Source organism: Rhinolophus hipposideros, assembly GCF_964194185.1.
Source record: "Rhinolophus hipposideros genome assembly, chromosome: 18".
Taxonomy (NCBI): Eukaryota; Metazoa; Chordata; class Mammalia; order Chiroptera; family Rhinolophidae; genus Rhinolophus; species Rhinolophus hipposideros.
In genome coordinates, this window is record NC_138064.1 from 22,488,516 (window position 1) to 22,502,930 (window position 14,415).

Consider the following 14,415-nt stretch of genomic DNA (forward strand, 5'->3'; position numbering starts at 1 on the left):
GTAGCCTCAGGATATACAGGAACTACTTACTGCCAACTCTCATACTGTTCTAATCATAAAAAAACACAAATGCAATTAATTGAGACTTGTACTAGTAGTTGAAGTTCTTACATTGGTGGGAAGTATCGGCATCTTTTAGAACCTCTGGCCAATAAATTGCAAAAGATCGGCCTGAATCAAATGCTCTCCCAAGGCAAGAAAAGAGTGATGACTTTGCTTAGTCAAAGCCACTTCACAATTTATTTTCCATGTATTCCTTTGAACTCATTCTCCTTTGTTCTCTTAAATTGCGTCCTATGGACTCTGACTGATTTTCTTGTTTTTTCAGTCTTTAATGTTCAAACTCTACCAAAAGGTCCCTTTCAGTAAATCATTTTCTAAGTAAGCTAGACACTGGGATAGCCCCTTAGGGGGATATACATGCTAAAGATAACTCTGATATTTTAACTTACATTTTGGCTAAAAACAAAACCAAGTTGATGAAGATGTATTACCCGAAAAAACTAATGTGTCCAAAATAAAGGCTGACAGAGTTGCCTGCACAGAGGAATGTGAAAGTATCACCAGGACCCAGTTTCTCTCTTTCCTCTGTGTATGCACTATTCTTGTGTTCCACAGCATGAGGTGACCTCAATAGGAACAGCAGTGAAATCCTTTTAGTGTTATTTATCTTTAACATTGTAAGACTACAGGTATTTTTTCTCCAATACTTTGAAAATATACTGTCATCGTCTCCTGGCTTTTGTTCAGCTTTTGAGAAGTCTTTTAACCAGTATAATTGCATCCTTTGAAAGGATACAATTTTCTCTTTGGTTGATATAATTTGTTTCTCATAGATATTATGCATGTGTCTCTATGGTGCACCTAGACATGGTTCTTTTTTCCCCATTGCTTTGAATTTATTGTCCTTTATGAATTTTAGGATTTATATATTTTTATAAATTCTGGAAAATTATCAACCATCACCTTGAATATTGAATATTGACTCTGCTCCGTTTCCTACCATACGCTTTTCTCTCCTCTCCTTAGAGATCACTATGTTTAAGATTGACCTTCTTATCCTGTTCTCATGTCACCTTTTTCCTATTTTCCATCTCTTTTTGTGGGCTGCTTCCTAGGTAATTTCAGTGCTCTATTTCATCAGTGCTCTATTTCATTCATTTTTTAGCTCTACCTAATCTTACGTTTAAAGATTAAAAAAAAAAATCAATTTCTAAGAGTTTCATTTGGTCCTTTTTCAAATCTGATTGATTTCCTTTTATTTATGTTGTTGATTTTACATTTTTCAATATTTAAATCTAATTTGACACAATGCATCTGTGTGTGCACCCAGTTTAACTCTCACAAACACACTGTTCAAATTTCTATCTCCTGAATTCCAGACCTTTTATATTTAATTTCCAACTCAACAGAACCACGTAGATTTGCCATTTTCAGTGTCTGTGGGATCATGTGCAGGTCAGAATTCATTAATCTTCCAGGATCTCTGTCCTCGACTTTTATCCTGTTCGTAAGAAGGAGTCACTGATTTTCAGCAGGGTGTAATATGATCATATTTGAATTTTAGAAAGATGACTGTCTTCCTGGTTTGGTAGGTGGATTAGAGGAAGAGTTTGAGGGAATTAAATTAGTTTTTGAACTACAGTAACGACCCAACTGAGTGATGATGGCCTATCTATGCCAGTTGAGATGGAGAGGAAAGTAGAGGTGGTCAAAAATGTTCAGGGAAGCTATTAATTCGACCTGACTCCTGGGATAGTGTGTGAGCCATGAGGTAGCAAGACACATGTATTTTATGTGCTTTTATTTTTCTTTCCCTTTCTCTGACAGTAGGCCTCAACATATCTTCTCCTGAAATCCCTGTGCTCCTAATATCCCCCACCCCCTTATCTTTCCAAGGGGAGATGAGAGTTTAGACACTAATTTACTTGCCACAACTCTGCAAACTTACTCATAGGAATTGTATTTATCTAAGAGTTCTAACTGCCTGGGCCCTTTTTTTAAATTTTATTTTTATTAGTTTCAGGTGTACAAAACAATGTACTAGTTAGACATTTCACCCTTCACAAAGTGATAACCCTCCTTCCCCAATCTTTGCCCCACTGGCATCATATAAATCTATTACAATTCTGTTGACTCTATTCCCTATGCTGTACTCCACATCCCGTGACCATTTACATATCTATATCTATATCTATATCTATATCTATATCTATATCTATATCTATATAGATATATGTATATGTATATATGTATAATTATAGTTGATATACAATATTATTCAGCTTCAGGTGTACAGTGCAATGGTCTGCCTGGGCCCTTTTGAGCACTGATTCATGGTACATCTTCACTCATATCTCATAAAACAAGGTCCCCTACACTTACCTCTTGTATTGGATTGTTTTTCCAATATTTAAAGCAATAGGGATTTTTGCATCTGAGAGCAGTCTCTACACTTTAGTTTGTTTCTATATTTGAATATTGTTGTGTCACAAGGTTTTTCAAGCTCAGCATGACTCATATTTCGAGTAAGATAATTCTTTGTTGTGGGGGGCTATCCTGTGTGCTGTGTGATGGTTAGCAGTACCCCTGTCCACACCCCCACTCCCACTGCCCATACCAGTGATGTGGTGGATAATACATTTCCAGGATTAGACCGTAATTAGTCATAATACTACATGTGATGTATCCTATTTCTTATTTCCCAAATTTAATGGAGATGTAAGTGACATACATCACTAAGTAAGTTTAAGGTGTACAGCATAATGACTTGACTTACATGTATTGTGAAATGATCACACTTTTTCCTTTTCTTCCTTTTCTTAAGGTAAATAATTGTGTTTATAATTTAGCGAGCAATTGGGTGTAATGTCAGGTTAAAAATGGCTCTGGATATTTTGTTTCTTGAACAGTGAAAGAACTTTAGTTGAGGTAGATGGTTACAGAACACTTAAAATCAAAGGTGTATGTGGACTTCGTTTCTTGTATAGGAAGCGTACACATTTCTTCATTAAACATGAACTGATTTTTCCTTAGAAAATCTTTGAGTTATCTTCTGAGACGAAACAGTGAACTTTACATAATAACTAGAAATTTTGACATGTGGTGTGTGGGTGTGTTTGTATGTCATCCCTTGGGATTTGCAGCATGACTATATTTATCAATGATTAATAGCACTTTGGAAATTCTTACATTGAATATGTGTGCATCAGCAAGACTATACTTTGCCACTACTCAGTTTTACAACTTTGTACAGTATATTCTGGGTATGTTGTAAAACAAATGGAAAAATCACTTGGCAGATATTTGACTCTAGATTTGGAAATTGGACATGAGATAGAAGTGACCGTGGTTAATACTCACTTGTACTAGATCCACGTTGGGTAGTTTTGATCATGAGCAAGTGCACTGAAGGCCGGGGTTTCGTTCTGGGTGGGGTTCAGGTGATGGATGAGCTCTCCTGGGTCATTGGATTGTGTCATTCTCTATTGGAGAGACACTGGAATTGATTTAAGTCCTAGCTCTAAAGAAGCAGTTTTATTTGTGAAAAAGCAGTGAGTTCTGATTCAGTGGGAAATTTTAGGCTTACTTTGACAAATATTTAAATGCCCAGGGCAGGTACTGAACTATTCCCTGACTGCCCTGGAATGAGGTGAAACTTGATCTGTTTCTGATGCTGGGGAAGATACTGTGAAAACCTTTTGTTTTGATTCACTACTTGAAACTACCTACCCCTGTATATCTGTCTATGAATTACCTTCAAATGAAGTTGAAGAATGGGTAGGTCAAGGCAAAATGAGTATATCTAGGGATTAAAGTGAAATAAAGTTTATTACATATCCAAGTGTAATGTTCCTCATTATATTAGATTTAAGGTAAATGGTACTCGTTTAACGTCCAGGAATTAAAGTTTAGTATCTAAGATGGCGGCTTCCTTATTCCTTTTTGCTGCATAATCACTTTTAGGAGTGCTTTATAACTGGGACAGAGGTTTTTCTAAAATACCTATATTTCTATATTGAAAAAATAATAATTTCTTTTAATTTGTCAAAAAAGGAGATTGGAAGTATTCTATTATAAAAAATATTCAAAATCTCATAACTGCTAATGATTAGCTTTGAAGATGTAATTCTGTAAATATTTATTAAGTAGTCTTTCCATAAAGACAGCTCAGCTAACCCAAATTGCAATTGCAAGGTCGGAGGATTTCTGTTGAACGTTGTCATAATTAGCTTGAATGAAGATGCCCAAGGAGGAATGCATGTTAACACCTTCTGTGTAGATGGGCGATGAGTATTGTTCAATTTTGCTTTTAAAAGTAAACAGTAGAGGTGGGTTCATTATCCCACATTGTGTGATTTGTATTTCCATGCATTGACATGTGGAAATACTTTGATAGATTAGCTTGAAAGGCAAGTACTCACTGTGGTGCTGTGCTGTTAAGCGTCCATTCAGGGTTTATTATGCTAATTCTCATGGAGACAGTGCATTTGATAACTTGGTTATCATGCTTCCTATAACCAACTTCCTAGATTGCTGTATTTGGGAGGCAACTCATCAACTTTGTTCGTACTTGTGTCATGATTTTGATGCTTTGAATTTCAAGATAGACCTCTGAAGTGAGGATTCATTGCTTGTTTATTTCTGAACAAATGTCCCTTACCATGGAAATATTAGGTTGGTGCAAAAGTAATTGCGGTTATTGCAACTTTTTTTTTTTAACCTTTTAAACCACAGTTACTTTTGCACCAACCCAATAGCTATGGTACATGTTTGTTGGCGTTAGCATCTTTTTTCTATATCTGTTTAGACCAGATAGCTGGGCGAATGGTAGTCACAGAAAAGAAGGGTCAGCAAATGCGTGATTTTTCACTTGTGACCTTTTTCATGGGCCTTTTGTTGAGTAAGACCCCCAAAGCTGGTAGTCACCTTGTGCTTTTAATTGTCTTCATATTATACCACTTTCTACTAGATCTTTTGGTTTCCATAGCCAAGAACTTACTTATTCTTGGAGTTTACCCATCCTGCCATAATAATATCTCAAGCATGTCGATGAGTGCTGCTCTTGAGAAGTTAGTTTTCATTAATCAAAATGAGAGTCCACAAATGCAAATTTCAGAAATTTTCTTTTTAAAAATACTGAAAACACACAGAGAACTTTGGATGTCTTCAAATCTACCACTTGATATAATAAATAGAATTTTACCAATCACTTTGAAATTGGTCCCTGCCCTGATCTTATTTACTCCTCCCGAATGGAGAAACATTACTCTGGACTTGATTTTTTATTGTTCTCTTGCTTTTCTTTTCAGTTTGGTAGCCTGTGTTCCTAAACAACATTTGTTATGTTTTTATGATCTCTTTTCATACTTTATTTTTTGAGGTGTAATTGACATTTCATTCACATATGTTTGTATGAGTTTTTTCCTTATGTTTTGCATATATCTTGACAGCATTTATTTTTACATGATATATTTGGGGGAATGTACTCACGTGACTGTGCAGCTATAGTTCATTTATGATTACTAATCACAATTCATCTATTTACAGTTGATGGACATTTGTTTTCTTTAGTTTTTGCTAATGCAAACATTGCTAGCATGAACATTGTTATGCATATCTTTTGGTGAACATGTGCAAGGAGTTTTCTAGAGTCAAGATATATGCAGGTTATCAGTTTTACCAGATGCTGAATTATTTTCAAAACCTGTATTAAATTACTCTCTCTTCAGTAGTATGCATAACAAGAGTTTGAGTTGCCTCACATCCTCACCATCACTTGATTTTGTTAGACATCTTTTTTTCTGATCCCATTAGTGGAAAATGCTTTCTCTTTGTGGTTTAAGTTAGCATTTAGTTAATAGATTCGACATTTTTTCATATATTTATGGGCATTGTGTGTCGTCATAAATCTCCCATGTAAGTCTTTTGCCCCTGTTTCTATTTTTAAAATAAATAACGATTTGTAGGAGTTATTTACACATTTTGGACACTAATACTTTGCCAGTAATATGTTATATGCTTTGTAACTGTTTTCTCCCATTTTTTTAAGTTATAAATACTGTTTTGTGATGAATGAGCAATTTTATTTTAATATATTCAAAATTACTAATGTTTTCCTTTATGGCTTTTGATTTTGTTTGGTGTCTGAGAGAGGCAGGGTGGGTGTTTGGTTCAGATTGTGGCAGTGGCGACAGTGAACAGTGGGCAAATTTGGGATATTTTGCAGTTGATGGGGCTTGCTTATGGATTCGATATGGAGTAAGGGGGTTGGGGAGAAATCAATGAGGACCTTCAAGGTTTTTGGTAATAATGACTGGAAGAATAGAGTTGACATTTATGTAGATAGGCAAGTCTCTAGAGGAGCAGGTTTGGGGTCTGTGGTATGGGTAAAATCAACACTTTGATTTCATTATGTTACAATTGAGATGTGTCTTTTGATATGAGTGGAGATATTAAAAATGGAATTTGGATGTACAAGTCCAAAGTTCAAGAGAAAGTTCTAGGCTTCATGTATAGATTTGGAAGTTCTCACATAGATGCTATTTGAAGCCATGCAACTTTATGAGGTCCTCTATGGAATGAGTGCAGCTAGAGAAGTCTGTGGTCTGAGCTCTGGAATATTTCACTGTTTAGAATGAGAATACTATAAGGTTCTAGGATTTAGAGTGTGGGAAGACAAGAGGGTTTGTTTGGGAATAGTTTCTGAAAATCAAGTGAACAAATGATCTCAGCAGGGCAAAGAGCTATCTGGGTTTTGGCTATGTGGGGGTCACTGATGACACTGGTAAATGTACTTTTGTAGAGCTGTAGAGATAAAATCCTTATTGAAGTGGATTCCAGAGAGCATAGGAGAAGAGAGAAATTGGAGATATGAAGTAGTACATATAATTTTTTCAAAGACTTTTGCTTTGAGCATGTGTGGAGAAATTTGGTTTCTGGAGGAAGACATATGATCAAAAGAGGAATGATTTAAAGATGGGAGATATCGCAGATTTTTTGTATTATTAATGGCGGCAATTCAGTAGAGGAATAAAAATGATGAGGCAGGAGAGAAAGAAGACAATTGGTACAGAGAAGTACGTGAGAAGAAAGGAGGTAGAGATGTTGGCTCTTACATAGGAGATGATACATAGTTTTTAGAGTTTAAATTTTGCATTAGTTTTGTTAAATATATCCCTAAGTATTTTATCCTTTTTGAAGCTATTGTAACAATTTTTTTTTTAAATTTCGTTTTTGGTTTGTTCAATTTTAGTAAATGGAAATACAATTGATTTTTATATATTGAACTTATCCTCTGCGTTCTTGCTAAACTTGTTAGTTCTAATAGTTTTTAGTGGCTTCATTAGGATTTTCTATATACGAGATCTTGTCATCTGACAATACAGTTTTATATTTGGGGGATGCCCTTTATTATATATTCTTGCCTGATTTCTCTGACTAGAACTTCAAGGACAGTGTTTAACACAAGTGGTGACAGTGGACATCCTTCTTATGTCTTCCTGTTAAAGAGAAAACATTCAGACTTGTACCATTATGTATGATATCAGCTGTGGGTTTTTCATAGATGTCCTTTATCAGGTTGAGCAAGTTCTCTTCTGTTCCTAATTTATGGCATGCTTCTTTTAATGAAGGAGTGTTGGATTTTGTCAGATGTTTTTTCTGCATCTATTGAGATGTTCATGTGTTTTGTCCTTTATTCTATTAATATGGTGTATTAAATTGATTTTGTCATGTTGAACCCATTTGGCATTCCTGGGATACTTTCACTTGATCATGGTGCATAATACTTTTTATATGTTGCCAGATTTTGTTTGTTAGTATCTTTTTTTCTTTTGAAGATTTTTGCATCTGGATTTATCAGGTATTTTAGTCTATAGTTTTATTTTTTGTTATGTCCTTGTCTAGTTTTGGAATTAGGGTAATACCGGTCTTATAAAATGAGTTGGGAAGTGTTCTTTCCTATTTTTTGCAATAGTGTGAGGAATTAGTATTAGAAAAAAAACCCCACCTTTTTGATATAATTAATCTATGAAGCTTCTGGCCCTGGGCTTTTTTTTTGTGGGAAACTTTAAAAGTTTTCTAATTGTTGTAGGTCTATTCAGATATTTTATTCTTAAGTTAGTTTTGGTAGTTTGTATCTTTCTAGGAAATTGTGATTTCATCTGTTACCTAACTTGTTGATATATACTTATTCATAGTTTTCTTTTATATTCCTTTGTATTTATGTAAGGTTGGAAGAAATGTTACCACTTTCATTCCCGAGCTTACCAATTTGAGACTTTTTCTTGGTTAGTCTAGGTAAAGCTTTGTCAATTCTGTTTATCTTTTCAAAGAACCAAGTTTTTGTTTCCTGATTTTTTTTTTTTTAATTCTCTATTACACTTATTTCTGCTCTGATCTTATTTACTTCTTATTCCTGCTTGAGCTTCAGTTTTCTTTTTCTTTTTACGGTGTCTTAAGGTAGAAGGTTAGGTTTTTTATGTTTTATTTTTTCTATTTTTCAATTACAGTGACATTCAAAATTTTATATTAGTTTCAGGTGAACAGTGTAGTGGTTAGACATTTATATAATTTATGAAGTATTCCCCCTGATTAGTCTAGTGCTCACCTGACACTATACAGTTATTATAATATTATTGACTGTATTCCCTATGCTGTAGGGAATTCATGGGAACTTTACATGGAAAAGTTCCCTATGCATGGGAACTTTACAGCCCCATGACTAGTTTGTAAATACCAATTTGTACTTCTTAATCCCTTCACCTTTTTCACCCAGCCCCCAACCCGGCCCCACTCCCATCTGTCAATAATCAGTTTGTTCTCTGTATCTCTGAGTCTGTTTCCATTTGGTTTGTTCATTTATTTTGTTTAGATTCCACATATAAGTGAGATCATATATTTGTCAGGTTTTTAATTTGAGAATTTTTTCTTATATAGACATTCACAGCTATAAATTGTCCTCTTAGGACTGCTTTAGTTTTATTTTTCTCTTCATTGTCCTGCATAATCTCTATTGATCTAACTTTAAATTCATCAATTCTTTCTTGTCCATTTCAAATCTATTGCTGAGCCCTCTACTGAGTTGTTCATTTTAGTTATTATACATTTCAACTGTAGAATTTCTATTTAGTTTTAAAAAATATCTGTCTTAGTATTCATAATATTTTCATCAGACTTCTTTAACCATGATTTTTCTTTAGTTCTTAGAACATATTTATAATAGCTGATTTAAAGCCTTTATCTATAAAGTGTGACATCTGGGCCCTCTCACAGGCAGTTCCTGTTGCTTCGTTTTTTTCTTTTTCTTTTTTACTTTTGTATAGTTCACACATTTGTTTAATTGCGTCTCTATTTTTTGATAAACTAGATAATGCGTTTTGTCAATTTCAGACACTGATTCTCTCTTTTCCATCTCCCAGGACTTGTTATTGTTTGCTTGTTTGTTTGCGTCTTTGTGGGTCTGTTTTAGTGAAGTCTTTTTCCTCTACAGGGTGAGGCCTCTGATGTCACTGGGTACAGTGTTGTGCATGTGTTTAGTCACCCTGAGACGACAGTGGTTTTAGCAGGGTTCTCTGATTTTCTTTCCTGGACATCTGTTAGACTGTCTGCCTCTGTTGATATCACACCCAACTGATAAGCTCCATTTTATGTCCGAATTGCCTTTTTTGGGGAGTTTTTTTTTTTTTTTTCAACAACACCCGGGGCATAAATTGCTCTACAGTCAAATCCAAATAAGTTCTGGGCCCTTTGCATGGGTAGTATTTGAGGTTTGCTCCCCTTCCAAGGGTGTTCTTGTTAGCTGTCTCATTCCCTGGTTGTGTCTGGTAAACTAGTGAGTCTGCAGTTTAGTTTTTCTCGTGTCATGTAGCTACCAGCCTCCTCTTAATTTCTTACCATGATAATATCCTTTTCTTTTTGAGAGTACACTTAGGCTTCAACTTACACTCTTTTCCAAGTAAAGTCAATTCCCTTAGGGAGAGCTTCATGGCTCTCTGTTCCTAAAACCTGTCTCTTGTCTTGTGAAAAATCACTTCTCCATTCCTTTGGAGCTGTGGGTGGGTATGCTGTCTTCTTTCTTTCAGACTGAGACCCTTACTTCATGAGCAAGGTGCTGCATGGGGACATTGAAAGACTCCCATCTTTTCTTTTCTCCTTTCCTGGTGTAGAACCTCTGCCTATGTGTGATCTGGGGCAAAGGTGATTCAGGCCTCAGTATTTTCTGCCTACCATTCCTTGGGGCAGATCCTTGCCCTGTAGGTGGAGGAAGGGAGTCTTTAACTTCTTAGGCACACTTGTGTATAATTTAGCCTCTGTGACATGGAATTGCGTGAGATGGGAAATGTTAGCATTCTACTTCTCCCACTGGGAGCTATGGGGAGAGGCCCCCCACCCCCTTTCTGACATACTTATTCTGAGAGGAACTTTAATCACACTAAACTGGGTGTGGAATGTGGGAAGAAACAGATCATAACTCAAGCACCACAGGCTTTCTTTGTTCTTATCAAGATTTAGTAGATTTTCTTGAATAAATGTTTCTTAATTTGCTGAACGCCCTTAGGACAAGTTTCAAAAGCTCTTAAATAGGTGATTTTTAAATACTTTCCACTAGTTGTAGTTGTTTTGCTGGGAGAGAATCTGCGGAGCTCCTTATGCTGACATTTTATATGTCTCATGTTGTTTTATACATTTTTACTACATGGCCTGGCATAAAATTGCATATAAATAGTTGCGGTGTAAATGTAACTTTTTCTTTTAAAACACTGTGTGTGTATACACACATGTCCATGTATTTCTTTCCTGTCTTGTCGTCTAACCTCTGCTGATACGCATTGAGCTTGACCAGTTGGGCTTGTTCCTCACCTATGTTTCACTTACTTGGACATCATTCCCCCCGTTACCCTGATTATCTCCTCCTTTTGGCTTTTATGCTGAGGCTCCACATTTTTACTTGAGTCCATGGAAATGGTGGCACAGTTTGTAAACTATCTCCTTAGCTCATACATTAGCTTTGCTTTTTAGCCAATCACTTGACTTTTGTCAACTAATTCATGGATTGATTATCTTGCTCAGATACTGGTCTTAAGACCAGATTTTTCGTATTCACGTATTAGCTTCATGTGTTGTAATCTGCATGTAATAATTATGTGAAGGATAGGACATTTGGGGTCTAATCCGCATGTAATAATTATGTGAAAGATAGGACATTTGGTGTCTATATAAGGAGGTTTGGTTAATTGTCTGCCATAGGAACTGTATTTTAAGGCTACTTCACCAAGGTAGCTGTCTGGTAATGATCTTTAAGACTATGTTACAATGAGACCGTCTTAAGGATAAAGGGAAACATTGTCATCTATGAAGGTGTATCTTTCATAAAGACGAAGGTGACAATTTTCAAAAATTGTCAGCTATGAAGGTGTATGAAGGTGTATCAATTGATGAGACAGAGCTTTCATTAGAGCAATTGATATTAATAGATATTTTGCCTGAGGGAACATTGTATTGATGCTATGTTTGAAGTGAGCTGTTTTTCACAGGAATTAGAGCAAAACAAATTCATTGTTACTTGGGTTGTTGTTGAGTCTTATTTTGGGGATCTTAAGGAATATGACTGTTTCCTTAATTATCTAATGTGGAAATTAAATCTTTGGAAGGCACGCTAATTAGTAATTCATGCATAATCCGTTTTAGTTCTTTCATAATAGTCTTTCTCTTTCTCCCTCCCACATTCAGGGAATACCCAATTGTATCTTTGCTTCCTTTTTTTTTTTTAGTTCTTGACTACCGTGGCCTGTGATGAAAAGGATTTTGAACCTATAATAAAGAAAACATTTCTACCTCTTAGTATATGGAACTATAATATTATGAAATTGGTTTTTGATGTGAAAGGATTTGATTTATGAACCAGATTTATACTTGTTCAAATACTTTCTTGAGGTATGAATAAGATCTGCTTTCAAAAATGCGATATAGAATTTAGAATTTCACTAAAAAATATTCTCTAGGTGAAATGAATGGGTCATTTGCCTCTTTTTTTGTTTGTTACTTAGGCAGCAGGAGCAATTCGACCTCTTGTATCTACTGTCATCTGTCCATCTGCTGATGGTTGTTTAGACCAGTCTCTAGAACGTGCCAGACACAGAGCAAGTGAAATGCCCCAGGCTTTTCTATTTGATGTCATCTACGAAGCATATCAGCAGGTAAGAATTCTAGGTTTTTGAAAAAGCTGCAGTGCTGGGGGTTCCCAAGACCACCCCTATATTTGGAGATATGCTAGAAGAACTCATGGGACTCAGCATGTATTTGTACTTGTGGTTAAAATTGATGACAGTGAACTAGTGAGGATGAACAGCTGGATTATATGAGAAACATACAGGCAGAGTCTGGAGGAAATCCGTGTGCAGTCTTCCTTAGGCTCTCTCCCTCCCCTGAACAGTAACACAAAGACTACCTTCCCCCCAGCATGAAAATGCAACAACATGTGTGTGATGTTTCTCCCCAGGGAAGCCAGTTTCATAATGCTGGTGCAAATGGCAGGATATCCCTCTTTTTTAAGATTGAACAATATTGGTTTGTGTGCGTGTGTGTGTGTGTGTGTCACATTTTCTTTATCCATTCCTGTGTGCTTAGGTGGTTTCTATACCTTGGCTAATATGAATATTGACTTGTAATTTTCTTTTCTTGTAGTGTCTTTGTTTGATTTTGGTATCAGGGTAATGCTGGCCTTGTAAAATGACTTTGTAATCGTGCTCTTCTCTTCTATTTTTTGGAAGAGTTTGAGAAGGATTGTCATTAATTATTCTTTAAATGTTTGGTGGAATTTCCCAGTGAAACCATCTGGTCTTGGGCTCTTTGTTGGGAGGTTTTAGATCACCGATTCAACCTCCTTACTAGTAATTAGTGTGTTCAGATTTTCTCTTTCTTCTTGATTCAGTCTTGGTAGGTTGTACAAGGTGTGATCAAACAAGTGAATGTTTAAATAAAAAAAATTATTACAGTAAAAGACACATTGCCATTTAATTCCCCTCAAAATACTCTCCTTCGCTTTGAACACATTTATCTCATCATTCTTGCCACTTTCTGAAGCAGTTCTGGAAGTCCTCTTTCATGAGTGTCTTTAGTTGCGCTGTTGTGGCTGCCTTGATGTACTGAATCATTTTGACTTTGGGGAAGAGCCAGAAGTCAAACGGTGCCAGATCCAGTGAATAAGGTGTTGAGGACACACTGTAATGTTTTTATTTGACAGAAATTGCCGTACACCAAAAGTGATATGTGATATATCCAGATAGGCTTATACAAAGCTGTTTGTATTCTTCCTTCCAATACACTCTTCTATTTAGATAATAGCCGTCCTAACTGGTGTGAGGTGATATCTCACAGCACCGCTTTGCATTCCCACAACAATGTAGGTTTTCAGTTTCTCCAACTTAATTTGTTTCGTTGATATTTTCAAATTTATTGGTATATTATGTTTTTAATCAAAAATTTATATCTCTAGGAAAGAAACCATTAGTGTACCAATTGGCCAATTATGTGTCCTTTTTGGAGACATGTCTATTAAACTCCTTTACCCATTACATTTGTTGTTATTGTTGAGTTGTAGGAGTTCTTTATGTATTCTGGATATTAACCTCTTATCTGAAACATAATTGGTAAACAATTTCTCGCATTTCATGGATTGCCTTTTCACTTTGTTGATAGTGTCCTCTGATGCATAAAATTCTTTCATTTTTATATTATCTAATTTATCTATTTTTAAAAGTTTTGTTGCCTGTGCGCTTTTGGTATCATATCCAAGAAATCATTGCCCAAGTAAATGTCATGAAGACTTGCCCTATGTTTTCTTCTAAGAATTTATAATTTTACTTCTTACATTTAGGTCTTTGTTGCATATTGAGTTAGTTTTTGTATGTGGTGTTAGATAAGAGATCAACTTCACTTTTTTGGCATGTGGCTGTTCAGTTTTTCAAGTGCCATTTGTTGAATGTTATTTAAACCCTTGTTAAAAATTATTTGAATGTATATGCAGGGGTTTATTTCTGGGCTGCCTATTCTATTCCATTGGTCTATATATCTGTCTTTATGCCATTACTGTACTTATTCAATTACTGTAGTTTTGTAGTAAGTTTTGAAATGAAGAAGTGTAAGACCAACTTTTTTGATCTTTTTCAAGATTGTTTTAGCTATTTTCAGTGACAATGCACTCTTTGATGTCCCTGACTCTGACCATATTTCCCTTTTATTATTCCTTCTGTCATCATTATCTAGCACAGGGACTCAAATCTAGATGTTTAATACATATTATTGTGAGAATTTAAAAAACTATACTGACTTTTTATAGTATAAAATATGGAATGCTCATATGCTATGAATCTATTTCCTGTATGTACTATGGAGTAGAAAATTGGACTTGGT

At 35.4% G+C, this 14,415-nt stretch overlaps 1 protein-coding gene across 3 annotated transcripts in view; it reads left to right on the forward strand.

Moving 5' to 3' along the window:
- The window catches only part of CRPPA (CDP-L-ribitol pyrophosphorylase A), a 222,164-nt gene that overhangs the window by 14,439 nt on the left and 193,310 nt on the right, over positions 1-14,415 (forward strand). For all 3 annotated transcript variants that reach the window (XM_081079468.1, XM_081079469.1, XM_081079470.1), the window contains exon 3: positions 12,051-12,200. In XM_081079468.1, coding sequence (XP_080935594.1) covers positions 12,051-12,200 — 150 coding nt within the window. The remainder of the gene's footprint in view (positions 1-12,050; positions 12,201-14,415) is intronic.